We start from the raw sequence: 18,265 nt of genomic DNA on the forward strand, positions 1-18,265 counted from the left end.
CTCTTGCAGTTTTTTGTTTTATGAATCTTGATGACAATTTATTTGGTGTACTAATATTTTGAACTTTTCTGTATCCTTTAAAAATTATCTTCTTTAGCATTATCAAAATGTCCTTTTTCCACCTGTTTTTGACCTGAACTGAACTTTGAAATAAATAAACACTGAGTTGCTTTTATGTTTACTGGCTTAATAATCCATGACTGCATTTTCAAACTTCCTAAACTATTTTGTAGATGTACTATTTGATGGGCTTCCCTAGTAGCTCAGTGGTAAAGAATCTGCCTGCCAAACAGGAGACGTGGATTCGATCCCTAGGTTGGGAAGATCCCTTGGCTAATGAAATGGCACCCCACTCCAGTATTCTTGCGTGGGAAATCCCATGGACAGAGGAGCTTGGAGGGCTACAGTCCATGGGGTCGTGAAAGAGTCAGACATGACTTAGTGACTAAGCAAGAACAATTTCTTTGATACAATATGATAGCCTTTTCTCTTAATAGGTGTATTTAATCCATTTACATTGAGAGTTGATATGTCAGATATGTTTGTCTTCCTCTGTTTTATGTTGTATGTTTGCATAGCTTTTGTGGTGAAAATTTTTAACACAGCAGGCCTAGACTGTTACCCTTAGAAAAGCCTGCTTACAAGATGAGCCCTTAACTAGCATTTGGGAACTCAGATTTCAAGATGGTTACCAGAATTGCTAAGAGGGGCTCAATGTGCTTAAACTGTTTGTACAAAAAATATATTTATGCTGAATAATTAGCTTCTATCAGAAAGCCTAGAATTTTGATATATGGGTGCCTACAGTAAAAACTCTGGGTTCAGTTCAGTTCAGTTGCTCAGTCGTGTTCGACTCTTCACGACCCCACGAATTGCAGCACGCCAGGCCTCCCTGTCCATCACCAACTCCCAGAGTTCACTCAGACTCACATCCATCGAGTCAGTGATGCCATCCAGCCATCTCATCCTCTGTCGTCCCCTTCTCCTCCTGCCCCCAATCCCTCCCAGCATCAGACTCTTCATTGCAAATGAACTTTCCAGGTAGATATTTCACACGAGTTGTCATAACTGGTTTTCTACTGACTTTGCCCCATACATCTGTTCTCTTTACTGATTTTGCTCTGCATGATTTCACAGTATAAATCTTAGTTACGAGTATGCCTGTGTGCTGAGTCCTCCAGGTGAATTAATAAACCTGATGATGATCCTGAGGACCCTGATATAGTATTTATAAGAAACTTCTCTACTAATAGGTCTGTTTTCTTTAGTCTGTCAAATGTAAATAACTTTTAACAATTAGGAGGGTTGAACTTTGCTCTAGTCTTCATCCTTTCTAACTATACAATTTCTTAATCATCTATTAATTTTGATTGTATCTAGTAATTTATTATATAATGATAAAATTAATTTATTTCTCTCTTCTGCTCTGTTACTCCCAATTTCAGTTTATTAACTTTTCTTAGTTTTTACCTTTTTACTGTTAAATATGCATCCATTACTTAATTTTTCAGTTTCAAAGGGTATACTTAGCTCCCATCTTCTAAAGATGAGAATATCAACATGCTTACATTCCATTGCTTTTAGTTGTCCCCTTCTCACATTTTATTAGATTTATTATTTCTAAAATTTCAAATGTAAAGACCTCTAATAGGAGAGTGCTGAAAAACATTTCAAACTGCTGACTTCTATCTAGGTGATCACTTTGGATCTAATTTTCTTGGATGCCTTCTGCCAGTATTCAGTAACTCACCTGGGGAACTTCTGTTTATAAATTCTTTCTCTAATAACCATGGATCTTCTCCTTGTTCCAACATGAAGATCAGTTCTGGCTTTGTAAAGCAGTACCCTGTAAATGGGAAATACTTTAGCACTTGAGTTAGCTGCATAGGTTTCATTGTTTCTGAATGTGAAGAAAGGTACAGCTTCAGAAATGGCACATTGAGGGTGCTTGCTAGAATTTTTTTTTGGTGGAGGGAATGATAGCAAAAACCATTTTCTTATACTTATAAGGGATCACTCTTCTTAAACCCGTAAGTCACAAGCCTAAATAACATTAAGTTCTAAAATTGTCAATGTCTGTTCCTTAAACAAGATTTCATCAGGACTGACTCTATAGCCAGCCATAATGGAGTAGAAGAACCAATTTACCTCTCCCTGAGGGCTTCTCAGGTGGTGCTAGTGGTAAAGAACCTGCCTGCTAATGTAGGCAATGCGGGTTACATCCCTAGGTGGGCATGGTAATCCACTCAACTATTCTTGCCTGGAGAATCCCATGGACTGAAGAGCCTGGTGGGCTACAGTCCATGGGATCACAGAGTTGGACACGACTGAAGCAACCACACACACACACAAACACACACACACACCTCCATATCAGACATCTAAACAAACCATACAAAGTGTATGAAATGGGTTTTAGACTTTAGAAAACAGGCAGTACAGACAGTGATACTTGAGAACAGAGAAACAAATGAGGTGAGCCCTGTGATTACCAAAGCTTATTGCTTAGAGAGTTTTCAACCCTAAACAAAAAGAGACCACCAAAACCGCTTGGTGGACTCACTAAGTTAAGGCAATAGAATTGGACCTCAAGAAAGTCATGACAAATAGGATTTGTAAGAGAAAATACAAGAGAAGAAAGATACAGAGTCTTTGTCTGATCTGCAGAAGGGTCTCCTGAGTACTAACTTTTGAAAATGTAAGGAAAACACTTGAGGTTGGGGAAAAACCAGTGGAAAAGCGTAGGCTGAAATTTCACAAAGCACACAGAGAGGTATAAAACTTCCTAACCCATGGCCAATTGGATACAGTAACCAGAAGGGCATTTATTGCCTTGGTAGAGGGGCCAAATGAGTCTGAGAGTAAAATGAGTTCTGAATCCAATATAACAAAACTTAAAGCAAACCTTAAAAGGATTAAAGTAATTCCAAGTAATTTAAATTCATCCTAGGAAAGGGCCCAGAAGATTTCAGACAATACAGCAAAACTACCACTTAACAACATAAAATCTGTAACATCTAGCCCTCGATAAAAAATTACTTAATATGAATAAAAGGGATATATTATTGTAATCAAGAAGAAAAATGAATCAGTAAGCCACAGAGTAAGAAATGACACATAAAATTAATAGTCAAGGCCATTAAAACAGTAAAAATACTCCATATGTTCAAGAATATGATAAGAGAATTTATTAAAAAAAGTTCCTAACTGGAATTCTCAATATGAAAAATATCTGAAATGAGTAAACAAATCAACCAAACAAGAAACAAAAAAAAAAATGGATAAGATTAATAATAGTATACACACACACACACACACACACACACACACTACATATGGAAGGTTAAATGACAAAAGGCACAATGGATAACTTTAAGGTTAAAAACTATGAAAGAAGAAACCCACAGTGAATACAGACTAGAAAATAATAAACAGTTATTTCTGACCTATGGGATAAAGTTGTCTAATATGGGTAACTAGTATTTCAGAAGGAACAAAGAGAGAATGGAAAAAGCAATAATGGGCAAAAGTTAGATTTTTGAAAGCAAAGTCAAAGTGAAAGTCGCTCAGTTGTGTCTGACTCTTTGCAACCCCATGGACTATACAGTCCATGGAATTCTCTAGGCCAGAATACTGAAATGGGTAGCCTTTCCCTTCTCCAAGGGATCTTCACAACCCAGGGATTGAACCAAGGTCTTCCGCATTAGAGGCAGATTCTTTACCAGCTGAGCCACAAGGGAAACCCAAGAAGTGTATAAATCCATGGACCTAAGAAGCTAAATAAACGCCAAGGAGAAGAAACATGAAGAACACCATACCAAGATACATTATAATTAAATTGCTAAAGTCACAGATAAAAAGAAAATGTTGAATAGAAAAAGACATAATATGTATGGAAGAAGAAAAAAGAATGGATGCCTACTTTTTGTCACAAATCATACGTCAGAAGACTATGAAGTAACAATTTTAAAGTACTGAAAGAAAAAAGCCCGCCTAGAATTTTATACATGACTAATATAAGGCATTTTCAAACAAATAAAAATTGAAAGACTTTATCACCAACTGATATGTATTACAGGAAAGTTAATTCTCTGAAAGAAATTCTTCAGCTAGAAGAAAAATGAGATCAGGTGGAAATCTGGATTAATATATAGAAAAAAAAGAGCACCATAATCTGGACACAAGTGGATAAAAATAAAATAAACTTTTATCATTTTCAGAACTCTTAAAAATAGTAAATTGTGTTTTAAAACAACAATAATGTACTGTAGGAGATGGGAAATAGTGAGAGTTAGGAATATTGGGGATTTTAAACTTATGTAGATGAGGCATGCAGAGTTGCTGAGAAATTTACCAATATTTATTATAAGTTCAGTTCAGTTCAGTTCAGTTGCTCAGTTGTGTCCAACTCTGCGACCCCAAGGACTGCAGCATGCCAGGCTTCCCTGTCCATCACCAACACCTGAAGCTTGCTCAAACTCATGTCCATTGAGTTGGTGATGCCATCCAACCACCTCATCCTCCGTCATCTCCTTCTCCCGCCTTCAATCTTTCCCAGCACAAGGGTCTTTTCCAATGAGTCAGTTCTTAGCATCAGGTGGCCAAAGTATTGGAGCTTCAGCTTTAGCATCAGTCCTTCCAATGAACAACCAGGACTGATCTCCTTTAGGATTGACTGGTTTGATCTCCTTGCAGTCCAAGGGACTCTCAAGAGTTTTCTCCAACACCACAGTTCAAGAGCATCAATTCTTCGGCACTCAGCTTTCTTTATAGTCCAACTCTCACATCCATACATGACTAATGGAAAAACCATAGCTTGGACTAGATGGACCTTTGTTGGCAATAGTAATGTCTCTGCTTTTTAATATGTTGTCTAGGTTGGTCATAGCTTTTATTCAAAGGAGCAAGTGTCTTTTAATTTTATGGCTTCAGTCACCATCTGCAGTGATTTTGGAGCCCCCAAAATAAAGTTTCTCACTGTTTCCATTGTTTCCCCATCTATTTGCCATGAAGTGATGGGACCGGATGCCATGATCTTTGTTTTCTGAATGTTGAGTTTTAAGCCAACTTTTTCACTCTCCTCTTTCACTTTCATCAAGAGGCCCTTTAGTTCTTCTTTGCTTTCTGCCATCAGGGTGGTGTCATCTGCATATCTGAGATTATTGATATTTCTCCTGGCAATCTTGATTCCAGCTTGTGCTTCATCCAGCCCGACATTTCGCATTATGTACTCTGCATATAAGTTAAATAAGCAGGGTGACAATATACAGCCTTGACATACTCCTTTTCCTATTTGGAACCAGTCTGTTGTTCCATGTCCAGTTCTAACTGTTGTTTCTTGACCTGCATACAGATTTCTCAGGAGTCAGGTCAGGTGGTCTGGTATTCCCATCTCTTGAAGAATTTTTCAGTTTGCTGTGATCTACACAGTTAGAGGCTTAGTCAATAAAGCAGATGTTTTTCTGGTACTCCTTTCCTGTTTCAATGATCCAACAAATGTTGGCAATATGATCTCTGGTTCCTCTGCCTTTTCTAAAACCAGCTTGAACATCTGGAAGTTCACGTATTGCTGAAGCCTGGCTTGGAGAATTTTAAGCATACTTTACTAGCATGTGAGATGAGTGCAATTTTGTGGTAGTTTAAGCATTCTTTGGCTTACCTACCCACAAATGATTGATTTGTTTCCTGTGTTTACACTGTCAACTGCATGATCTTTTTTACTATGTAAGTTAAAATTATTTATATTTTGGAGATTGACCCTTTGTCAGTTGTTTTGTTTGCAAATATTTTTCCCCATTCTGAGGGTTGTCTTTATGTCTTGTTTGTGGTTTCCTTTGTTCTGCAAAAGCTTTTAACTAGGTCCCACTTGTTTATTTTTATTTTCATTACTCTGGGAGGTGGGTCAAAAAACATCTTGCTCTGATTTATGTCAAGTAGGTAAGTGAGTGTTAGTCGCTCAGTTGTGCCTGACTCTTTGCGACCCCACAGACTGCAGTCCACCAGGCTCCTCTGTCCATGAGATTTTTCCAGGCAAGGATACTGGAGTAGGTTGCCATTTCCTTCAAAGAGTGTTCTTATGTTTTCCTCTTAGAGTTTTATAGGGTCCAGTCTTACATTTAGGTCCTTAATCCATTCTGAGTTTATTTTTGTAGATGGTGTTAGGGAATGTTCTAATTTCATTCTTTTACATGTAACTGTCCAGTCTTCCCAGTACCACTTATTGAAGAGACTGCCTTTTTGCTATTGTTTAGTCTTGCCTCATATGTCATAGATTAGGTGACCACAGGTGCATGGGTTTATTTCTGGGCTTTCTATCCTGTTCCACTGATCTATATTTGTTTTTGTGTCAGTACCAAATCGTCTTTTTTTCTCTTAAAATGAAACAAAGATGAATATTTTATTAATAAAAGATACAACTCTCAAAGAAGATAGACATCATAAACCATTAGATACCTAACAACCAAGAAACAAACATACATAAAACAAAAATAAGAAATATAAGGGAAAGCAAAAAATATATAATCATTGTAAGACATAATAACATTTCTCTGAGAATATTTTATCAATTGCAGAAAAAATAATAGAAGCACCTTGAATGAGGTCATTAATAATTTAAATATAATAGATTTCTATTTATAGTACTCATATCTTATACAAATATATTTAAAATTTTGTATCTCATACATTGTTATTAGATGTCCATAGGACATTTAGAAAAACTGGCAAAAAGATAAACATTACTAAATTTCAAAAAGTAGAATTCTTTTTGTGATTCATACATATACGCATATATTATTTTTGAAATTATTATCCATTATAGGTTATTATATGGAGAAGGCAATGGCTACCCACTCCAGTACTCTTGCCTGGAAAATCCCATGGATGGAGGAGCCTGGTAGGCTTCAGTCCACAGGGTCGCAAAGAGTCAGACACGACTGAGCGACTTCCCTTTCACTTTTCACTTTCATGCATTGGAGAAGGACATGGCAACCCACTCCAGTGTTCTTGCCTGGAGAATCCCAGGGATGGCAGAGCCTGGTAGGCTGCCATCTACGGGGTCGCACAGAGTCAGACACGACTGAAGTGACTTAGCAGCATAGGTTATTATAAGATATTGACCATAGCTTCCTGTGCTATACAGTAAACTTTTGTTGCTTGTTGCATATCTATTTAAGTTAGAAATCTAACATTCTATTTATACTAAGTCAAACAAGTACAATAAAAATGCCATAAACTTTTTAGTTATAAAAATTCATAGGTTTTCTAAAATATATATATATATTATACATATTATTTATATATGTGTATACAAGAGCGTTTCTACTATGCTTGATAAAGGCTTGAGAAAGAACATCAAAAAAGATCTTCATATATTCCAGCAGTCTTTAAACATGGCTACTCATTAGAAACATATCTGGAGCTCTGGTGAAAAAAAAAATCAAAACCTGGGCATTTTCAAAAAATTCCAAGATAATTCTGAATTTTATGCATCTGAATTGTAAAAAGTGATTACAGGTTTTTCTATTAAATGGTACTTTTGGTGATATAGAATTCTATCATTTTTCTGTTGACCAATGATGATACAATGGTATTGCTACAGTTACATAATCACAATAGAGAAAGATGTTTATCAGTTTTCACAATCAATAGACAAAAAGATAATTACAGTTGCAAGTCATAATGGGAATATGATTAACCTGACAATATAAAATAATTATATACAATCTGGGGGGATCAAGTAGAGTCATGTGGTTAAGTGGAACTGGATACATGCACATGTTTTCATCTGTTCAGTTAGTCTATATATCTTTTGGTTGGGTACTTAATCCATTTACATTTAAGCTAATTATTGATATGTATGATCCTATTACTGTTTTCTTAATTGTTTGGGGTTTATATTCTGTAGGTAGGTCTTTTTCTTTTCTTGTTTTCTGCCTAGAGAAGTTCCTTTAGCATTTGTTGTAAAGCTGGTTTGGTGGTGCTGAATTCTCTTAACTTTTGCTTATCTGGAAAGCTTTTGATTTGTTCAACAAATCTGAAGAAGACTCTTTCTGGGTAGAGTATTCTTAGTTGTAGGTTTTCCCATTTCATCACTTTAAATATATCATGTCATTCCCTTCTGGTAGAGTTTCTGTTGAGAAATCAGCTGATAGCCTGATGGGAGCTTTTATGTTGTCGTTTTTCCCTAGTTGGTTTTAATATTTTATCTCTGCCTTTAATTTGTGTCAGTTTGATTACTATGTGTCTCAGTGTGTTCCTCCTTGTGTTTATCCAGCCTGGGGCTCTCTCTGCTTCCTGGACTTGGTTGCCTATTTCCTTTCCCATATTAGGGAAGTTTTCAGCTATTATCTCTTCAAATATTTTTTCAGGTCCTTTTCCTCTCCCTCTTCTCCTTCTGGGACCCTTGTAATGCAAATGTTGGTGCATTTAATGTTGTCCCAGAGGTCTGTCCCAGCCTATTATTTAAAATAGGCTGTCTTCATTTCTTTTCATTCTCTTTTTTCTATATTCTGTTCTGCGGCAGTGATTTCCACCATTCTGTCCTCCAGGCCACTTATCTGTTCTTTTGCCTCAGTTATTCTCCTATTGATTTCTTCTAGTGTATTATTCATCCCTGTTTGTTCTTTGTCCTCCTAGGTCTTTGGTAAACATTTCTTGCATCTTCTCAATCTTTGCCTCCATTCTTTTTCCAAGACCCTCAATCATCTTCAGTATCATTATTCTGAATTATTTTCTGGAATGTTGCCTATCTCCACTTCATGTAGTTGTTTTTTTCTGAGGTTTTATCTTGTCCCTTCATCTAGGACATAACTTTCTGCTTTTCCAAGCTAATTAAGTTTCTGTAATGTGGCTTTTGTTTTAGTAACTGTGGGACTGTGGTTATTTTTGCTTCTTCTGTCTGCCCTCTGATGGAGGTTAAAAAGCTTGTGTAAGCTTCCTGATAGGAGGCACTGGCAGTGGGGAAAAACTGGGTCTTGCTCTGTTCGGCAGGGCCATGCTCAATAAAGCTTTAATTCAAGTACCTGCTGATGAGTGGGGTTGTGCTCCCTCCCTGGTAGTTTTTTGGCCTGAAGCTACCCAGGCCTTGGGTATATGGGCTCTTTAGTAGGGCTAATGGCAACTTCCAAGAGGGTTTGCACCAAGGGGGACCTTCCCAGACTGCTGCTGCCAGTGCCCCCATCCCTGTGGTGAGCGCCTGCCAATCCATGCCTACACAGGAGACCTTCCAACACCAGCAGGTAGTTTTGGTTCAGTCTCCTGTGGGGTCACAGATCCTTTCCTCTGAGTCTTTGTGTATGCAAGATTTTGCTGGTGCCCTCCAAGCCTGGAGTCTGTTTCCCCCAGTCCTGTGGAAGTCTTATAATCAAATCCCACTGGCCTTCAAGTTCAGATTCCCTGGGGATTCCCAGTCCCTCTGTTGGATCCCCAGGCTGGGAAGCCTGACAGAAGATCTTCATAAGCCCAAACTTCAAAAGAACCAACAGATGCATTTTATGTCTCAATATCTAAAGAGAAAGAAATCTAGCTTTAGGTTTTGGTTAAACTTTAAATATCTTTCCACTTCTGAATTTACTGTTTTCATGTATTTACAACAGATATGCCAGCTTTGTTTCTACATTGCAACTCAGAGTTAATGCTTCTTGTCACTTAATTTGGAAATCTTTACCCTTGTACCAAACTTCAGATTACCTTTCTGATATATTAACAAAATAGAATTAAGTGAAGAGGATGGAACTGAAATTTAGACCACACTTTTTTATTCTTGTTAATGTTCAGTTGTTAAGATTTGTCTGAATCTTTGTGACCCCATGAACTGCAGCACACCAGGCTTCCCTGTCCTTCACTATCTCCCTAGGTTTGCCCAAACTCATGTCCACTGAGTTGGTGATGCCATCAAACGATCTCATCCTCTGTTGCCCCCTTCTTCTCCTGCTCTCATTATTTCCCAGCATCACAGTTATTTCCAGTGAGTCAGCTCTTCATATCAGGTGGCCAAAGTCCTGGAGCTTCAGTTCCAGCATCAGTCCTTTCAATGAATATTTAGGGTTGATTTCCTTTAGATCGACTGGCTTTATCTTGCTGTCCAAGAGACTCTCAAGAGTTTTCTCCAGAACCAAAATTTGAAAGCATCAATTCTTTGACACTCAGCCTTCTTTATGGTTCGACTCTCACATCCATACAGAACTGCTGGAAAAACCATAACTTGGACTATATGGACTTTTGTCAGCAAAGTGACATCTCTGCTTTTTAATATGATGTCCAGGTTTGTCCTAGTTTTTCTTCAAGGAGCAATGGCTGCAGTCATTCTCCGCAGAGATTTTGGAGCCCAAGAAAATAAAATCTGTCACTAGTTTCCACTTTTTCTCCACCTATTTACCATGAAGTGATAGGACCAGATGCCATGATCTTAGTTTTTGAATGTGGAGTTTCAAGCCAGCTTTTTCATCACCCTCATCATCCTCAGCTCTTTAGTTCCTCCTTGCTCTCTGTCATTAGAATGGTATCATCTGCATACCTGAGGTTGTTTTCTTCCAGCTACCTTGATTCCAGCTTGTGAGTCATCCAGCCCAGCATTTTGCAAGATGTACTCTGCATATAAGTTAAAAACTCACATATTAAATTCTACTCAAAGTGAGCTTATTCTAATTTTGGATTCACTTTTTAAAACCACAGCATTAGCAGCAACAATCAGATTGCCCAAATAATGCACCTTCCCTTAGAGATGTTCTGCTTATCTGTATTCTATTTTTTTTCTCTGTAATGACTGAGCCATTTATATTGTTCTGTCGTGCAGTGATTCCCCTCTCCCTTTCCTCTCCATTCTGCTGTACTCATGCCTTGAGGAGGTCCCCCCCCCCCCCCATACATGTCTTATTTAAGAATACTTTTAAATTAACAGAAAAATGGCAAAGAGAGAAAGGAGAATTCTTGTATAACTTGTATCCAACTTACCCTACTGTTAACATTCTTTATCACTAGCATGTTTGACGTACCTATTAATATAATAATGATACACTATTATTAAGTAAAATCTATACTTTATTCAGATTTCCTTGTTTTTTAACCTAATCATTTTTCTTTTCCTGTTCCATAATTGCATCCAGGATACCACATTATATTTGGTTATCTTGTCTCTTTAGCCTCCTCTGGAGTATAAGTAATCATTTTTTAAAATATAATCTTGACAGTTTAGAGGACATTGTAAGAAGGCTTCAGTTTTGGTTTGTCTGGTGTTTCTCTCATAGTTAAAAATGGTGTTGTGTTTCTGGGAGAAGGACCACAGAGGTAAAATGACTGTCATTCTTACCCCACCAAATCAAGGGTACATGCTATCAATATGATTAATCAATGATGATAACCTGGTTAAAATTATATCAGGATTCTCCAATGTAGTTACTTCCCAACCTCACCCGATACATATTCTTTATTATCATTATTATTATTAATTTTTAGCATGCAGAGTGGCATGCAGGATCTTTTTTCTGACCAGGGATTGAACCTGTGCCCTCTTCAGTGGAAGTGGGGAGTCTTAAACATCAGACTATCAGCTAAGTCCCTATATTGTACTCTGAGAAGAAAGTCACTAGGCAAAACCCACTAAAGTGAAAGTCACTCAATCATGTCCGACTCTTTGCAACCCCATGGACTTTACAATCCTTGGAATTTTCCAGGCCAGAATACTGGAGTGGGTAGTCATTTCCTTCTCCAGGGGATCTTCCCAACCCAGGGATCAAACCCTGGTCTCCCACATTGCAAGTGGATTCTTTACCAACTGAACCACAAGGGAAGCAAGTGGTGGGAAATTTTGCTCCACTTCCTTGAAGGTACAGTAACTATATTGTTAGTAATTCTGTGTTGGAGATTTTACGGTTCTCTCCCATTTACTTACTTAATCATACTTATCTGTATGATTAATTGTATTAATCATCCACACTTACTAGTATGGACTCATAAGTAATTTATACTTTGAGTTATAAACCAACACTATTTTATTATTTATCATTTTATTGTTCAAATTGTTGCCGCTTTAGCTATTGCAAGGTCTTTCGGTTAGGCTCCTATGGTCTTTGACATACCGCCATCATTCTGTTTTTTGAGTATTTCCTTATGTTCTTACATACTCATCTTGCATGTTCCATGTTCCAGCTCTAGAACCAGCCATTTCTCCAAGGAACTTTGGTTTCTCTTAATTGGAAAATTATACTAGAAACTACATATAGATCTATGTTATTTTCTATTTCTTTATAATTTTGTTTTGGAAGACAAAGGGTTTCTAGGAATTTGACCATTTCGTCTAGGTTGTCCAATCTGCTGTCATATAATTACTCATAGTATTTTCATAAATATTTTATTTCTGTGGAATTGGTAATATTGCCCCAATTTCATTTCTGATTTAGGTAATTTGAGCCTTCTTTTTTTTTCTTATTCATCTAGCTAAGGTTTGTGAATTTTGCTTCTTTGTCAAAGAACTAACTTTTGGTTTCACTGATTTCTTGTTTATCCATTTATTTATCTCTTTTCTAATCTGTATTATAATATCTTCTTCTTTCTGCTAACTTTAGGTTTAGTTTGTTCTTTGGTCTCTACTTCCTTAAGGTGTAAAGTCAGGTCATTGATTTTAGAGCTTTTTTCTTGTTTGATATATGTGTTTACAGGTATAAATTCCCACCTTAGTGTTACTTTCACCATATCCCATGAGTTTTGGTATACTGTATTTATATTTTTACTGTCTCAAGATATTTTCTAATTTCTCTCGTGATTTCTTCACTCACTGGTTAAGAGCATGCTATTTTCTATATGCTTCCCTGGTGGCTCAGACAGTCAAGCGTCTGCCTGCAATGAGGGAAACCCGGGTTCAGTCCCTGGGTCGGGAAGATCCCCTGGAGAAGGAAATAGGAACCCACTCTAGTATTCTTGCCTGGAAAATCCCATGGACGGAGGAGCCTGGTGGGCTACAGTCCATGAGGCTGCAAAGAGTCAGACACGACTGAGTGACTTCACTTTCTATTTTCTATATATTTATGACATTCCATTTTCTGTTAATGATTTATTGTGTTTGGAATAGACACTACATATGATTTCAGTCTTTTAGAATGTGTTAAAACTTGTTTTGTGGTCTATTTTAGAGAATGATCCACGTGCACATCAGAAAAAAATATGTAGTTTACTGAACTTGGGTGGAGTCTTCTCTGTTAGGTTCAGTTGTTTTATGATGTTCAAGTCCTTTATTTAATCTTTCTCTGGTTGTTTAATCCATTATTGAAAGTGGAATACAGAAGTGTTCATTACTGTAGAATCATATGCTTCTCCCTTCAATTGTCAGTGTTTGCTTCATATATTTTGAGACTCTGATGTTTGATACATATATGCTTATGCATTTCTTTTTTTTTTTTGTGGACTGACCCTTTTGTCAATATATAATGTTCTTTTTTTTTTCCCTCTTGTAACAGTTTCTGACTCCAAGTCTATTTTGTCTATTAATAGAATAGCCTCCTCTACTGTCTTTTGGTTACTATTTGCATAGAATATCTTTTCCCATCTTTCATTTTCAACCTAAGTGTGTTTTTAGATCTAAATTAAGTCTCTTATAAGACAGCATAAAATTGGTTCATTTTTAAAATTCTAACAATCTCTCTCTTTTGATACAGTTTAATCCATTTACACTTGACGTATTTACTGACAAGGAATGACTTACTTCAGCCACTTTGCCACCGGCTTTTGGTATATATTATAGTTTTTTTGCCCTCATTTTCTCCATGACTAGCACCATTTGTGTTTAGCTGATTGTTTTGTTCTGATAAATTTTGATTTGTCTCATTTGTTTATGTATATTCTGTAGATTTTTTTTTTGGTTATCACAGGGGTTATATACATAGTTATAAGAATTTAATTTAAATCGATGTCATCCTGACGTCAATCATATGAAAGCTCTTACACTTCTGTCCTCTACGTTTATGCTACTCATCTCACAAATTACATCTGTTTACACTGTGAGCCCAATAATATAGATTCATAATCATTTTTATTTATTTGTTAGTTTTGCAGAATATAAAAAGTGAAGCAACACACCAAAGTTAAAACTAAAACTGGCTTTTCTATTTGTCCATACCTTGGGCTTTACTGGAGATTTTAGATGCCAGTCACCATCTAACATCCTTTCATTTCAACCTGACGGACTTCCTTTAACATTCCTTAAGGGCACCTCCAGTGGTAATGAACTCCCTCTAATTTTCTTAGAATTTCTTAATTTCTCCCTCAATTTTAAAGCACTATCTTGCTGCTGCTGCTGCTAGGTCGCTTCAGTCGTGTCCGACTCTGTGCAACCCCATAGATGGCAGCCCACCAGGCTCAGCCGTCCCTGGGATTCTCCAGGCAAGAACACTGGAGTGGGTTGCCATTTCCTATGGATATAGAATTCTCACTTGACAGTTCATTTCTTTCAGCATACATTATCCCACTGCCTTCTGTTCTCCAAAGTTTCTGGGGGGAATAGGGAGATAATTGTGCTCAGGGTCCCATGCATGTGATGAGTCACTTTTCTCACCGCTTTTAAGATTCTCTGTATATATTTTGACAGAGTATGTTTCTCAGTTTGGGTCTTTTGGGGCTTACACTTGGAGTTCATTGAACTTGTTGGATTTATAGATTCATGTATTTCATCAAGTTTGGAATTTTTAGCCATTATTTTTTCAAGTAACTTTTTATTCCTTTTTCTTTCTTCTCTTTTGGGACTCACACTATGCATTCATTTTTCCTCTTGATGGTACCCCGAAAGTCTTTTGGTCTGTTCACTTTTCCTCATTCTTGTTCCTTTGTGATTCTCAGATTAGGTAAATTCAATTGTCCTATCTTGTAGCTCTTTTTCTGTCTTTCTGTCTCTTGTTGAAGTCCTATAGTGAATTTTGCATTTCAGAAAAATTTTCAACTGCAGAATTTCTGTTTTGTTCCTTTTAATTTTTCCTTTTTTTTTTTGCTGTTCTAATTTTATCCATATGTTGTTTTCCTAATGTCCTTTAGATCTTTTCCATGTTTTCTCTTTGCTTTTTGGTCATATTTAAGACAGTTAGCTTAAAGTACTTCTCCAGAAAATTTAATGTCTGGGTTCCTCAAGGGTGGTTTTTCCTGTCAAAGACTTTTGTTCCCTTCAATGAGGCATGTTTTCCCATTCCTCTGTATACTTTGTGATGTTTCATTGAAAATAGGGCATTTGATTATTAAAATGTGTCAACTCTGGAAATCAGATTTTCCTCTTTTCCAGGGTTTGCTAATATTATTATTTTTTTGACTGTTGGAGGCTGTAGTAGTCCAAGTGTCTTGAGACTTACCCAAACTATTTTTTTGTACAGTCAATTGCTTGTACTGTGTGGATCACCAAACTCTCCATTCCTTCGGTTCACATTTAGCTGATATTTTGATGGAATTCCTTGATAGAAGCTAAAAAATAAAAAACTGCCCAAAACAAACAACACAAAAATGAGAGAACCACCTCTCCCTATCTGCAAACTGGATCTATTCTGTGGCACTCCGTCACCACTTACCTAGGTTTGTTTTATGCCAGAAGTCAGACTGTGGTGGAAGCTTAAGGTCTTCTCCAGTCTTAGATTCTGAGTATGTGTCTTGCCCAGGCAAGTCAATGGCTTTTTAAATTCACCTATGTTTTTGGCTACTTTTGAGTGTCCTAATTTTCAAGAATCTTTCCCCAGCTTATCCTCTTTGTCTTACATGGCCTATTGTATATCTCCACTCATAATCTCTTGCCCCAGGCATCTATGGACTTGTAGTCTGCTTTGTGTCTTTTACGAGCATGTCTTGTCACTTTTCCTGCCCGTACTCTGTATTATGTGAAACAGATGAACACCTTGAGTTAACCCTTTAGGTATCCCCCACGATAGGTCAGAACAGACATACAAAATAATTTGCAAATTAATTTGTAAATTTTCTGGTTTGAGGAAGGACCTGGGAACTGGGAAGCCATCTGCTCAAGACCAAGACCATCACTGTACTCAGCAGTGTGTGGGACAAAGATGAGTAAAAACACTAAAGAATTTTCTACCATTTTGTAGATGACCTTTTCTTGATCGTGTATTTGTTTAGTTGCTTAACTATAAAACTTCACTATTCAGAGTTCTGACAAACTTTTAAAACATTGTTTCTACGGGGGAATGAGAGCTTGGAGTTTTCTAGCTCACTATTTTACTGACATCATTATCTCTTACTATTCAATTTTAAGAGCTCTTTGTATATTCTGTATAATTCCTGAGTAACAGTACAATTAACAAATTTTCTTCCAGTCCATGGTTTTTGTTTTCATTCTCTTAATGGTGTCTTTCAGAGCACCATTTTAAAATTATAATGAAGTCCAACATATCAATTTTTTTCTTTCATAAATCTTCTTTTGGTGGTGTATGTAAAAATGTATTGACAATCCTAGTTCTCAGATACTCTATGTTTTTGGCTTCTAGATGGTTCTGTTTTGCATTTTACACTTATGCCTATGATCTATATTAAGCTTATTTTTGGGTAAGATATGAGGCCTGAATTTGAGGTTGTTGTTTCTATAACATATGGACATTCAATTGTTCTGGCACTACTTGATGAAAGGTTATACATTCTCCATTGAATTGCCTTTGAACTTTTTCAAAATTCACTTTATTATGTTTGTGTATATCTACTCAAGTTTCCATTCTGTTCCACTCAATAACAAGAGTATTCTTTCACCAATATTATATACCTTGAAATCAGGAAATATCATCTCTGTTATCAGATTCATTTTGGCTATTGTAGATCCCTTGATTTTCCATATAAATCTTAGAATCAGTTTACTGATAAAAATTTCCTGTAATCAAGACAGATACTGCCTTGAATCTATAGATCAAGATAGCAGAGAGAACTGATATCTTAAGTTGTCCAATCCATAAATAAAAAACATCTCTCCATTATTTGGATATTGTTCAATTTCTTTCATCTGCGTCTTGTAGTTTTCTGCAAACATATTTTGTAGATTTATCCTTAAGTACTTCCTCTTTTTGGAAGGAAAGTTACGACCAACCTAGATAGCATATTCAAAAGCAGAGACATTACTTTGCCAACAAAGGTTCGTCTAGTCAAGGCTATGGTTTTTCCTGTGGTCATGTATGGATGTGAGAGTTGGACTATGAAGAAGGCTGAGCGCCAAAGAATTGATGCTTTTGAACTGTGGTGTTGGAGAAGACTCTTGAGAGTCCCTTGGACTGCAAGGAGATCCAACTGGTCCACTCTGAAGCAGATCAGCCCTGGGATTTCTTTGGAAGGAATGATGCTAAAGCTGAAACTCCAGTACTTTGGCCACCTCATGCAAAGAGTTGACTCATTGGAAAAGACTCTGATGCTGGGAGGGATTGGGGGCAGGAGGAGAAGGGGACGACAGAGGATGAGATGGCTGGATGGCATCACTGACTCAATGGACATGAGTTTGAGTGAACTCCGGGACTTGGTGATGGACAGGGAGGCCTGGCGTGCTGTGATTCATGGGGTCGTAGAGTCGGACACAACTGAGCGACTGTTCTGATCTGACTTCCTCTTTTTAACACAATTATTATTATTTTTTGTACTTAAGTTTCAATTGTTCATTTTTAATATACAGGACAGAAATAACTTTTACAAATAGATCGTGGATCCTGTAAAGTTGTTATATTTGCTTATTATTTCCAGGAATGTTTTGGTATATTTTGGGGGGTTTTCTATAGGAAATGTCATGTGTGAATAAATGCAGTTTTATTTGTTCCTTTTCAATCTATATACTTTCTTCCCCCTTTTCTTAACCTTACTTTACTAGTAAGGAGTTCTAGTAGGCACTAAATAATACTGATAAGAAATTGATCCTTACCTTATTTTCTAACTTAGAGGGAAAGTATTCTATCTCCCACAACAAGTATGTTGTTAGCATTAGATCTTTCATATACATCCTTTAATGGGTCATATTCTTATATTCCTAATTTTCTAAGAGTGATTCTTTACTTTTTTCGCAATGAATTGTGTCTTAGTATTCAGGCTGCTGTAACAATTCCATAAACTGCGTGGTCTATAAACAACAAACATTTATTTCTTATAGTTCTGGAGGCTGGGAAGTCCAAGATCCAGGTGCCAATAAATTCGCTGTGTGATGAGGACCCATTTCCTGGTTCAGAGATGGCTGATTTCTTGAGGTATCCTCATATGATAGAATGGTGAGTAAGCTCTCTGGGGTTCCTTTTCTAAGGACACTGATCCCATTTATGATAGTTTT

General features: G+C 36.9%; 1 protein-coding gene across 1 annotated transcript in view; it reads right to left on the reverse strand.

Moving 5' to 3' along the window:
* ZNF782 (zinc finger protein 782) overlaps nucleotides 1-18,265 on the reverse strand; it is an 89,281-nt gene that overhangs the window by 6,085 nt on the left and 64,931 nt on the right. Inside the window, exon 4 of the mRNA XM_070795128.1 lies at nucleotides 1,751-1,846. Coding sequence (XP_070651229.1) covers nucleotides 1,751-1,846 — 96 coding nt within the window. The remainder of the gene's footprint in view (nucleotides 1-1,750; nucleotides 1,847-18,265) is intronic.

This window comes from Bos indicus, chromosome 8 (assembly GCF_029378745.1).
Source record: "Bos indicus isolate NIAB-ARS_2022 breed Sahiwal x Tharparkar chromosome 8, NIAB-ARS_B.indTharparkar_mat_pri_1.0, whole genome shotgun sequence".
Classification (NCBI taxonomy): Eukaryota; Metazoa; Chordata; class Mammalia; order Artiodactyla; family Bovidae; genus Bos; species Bos indicus.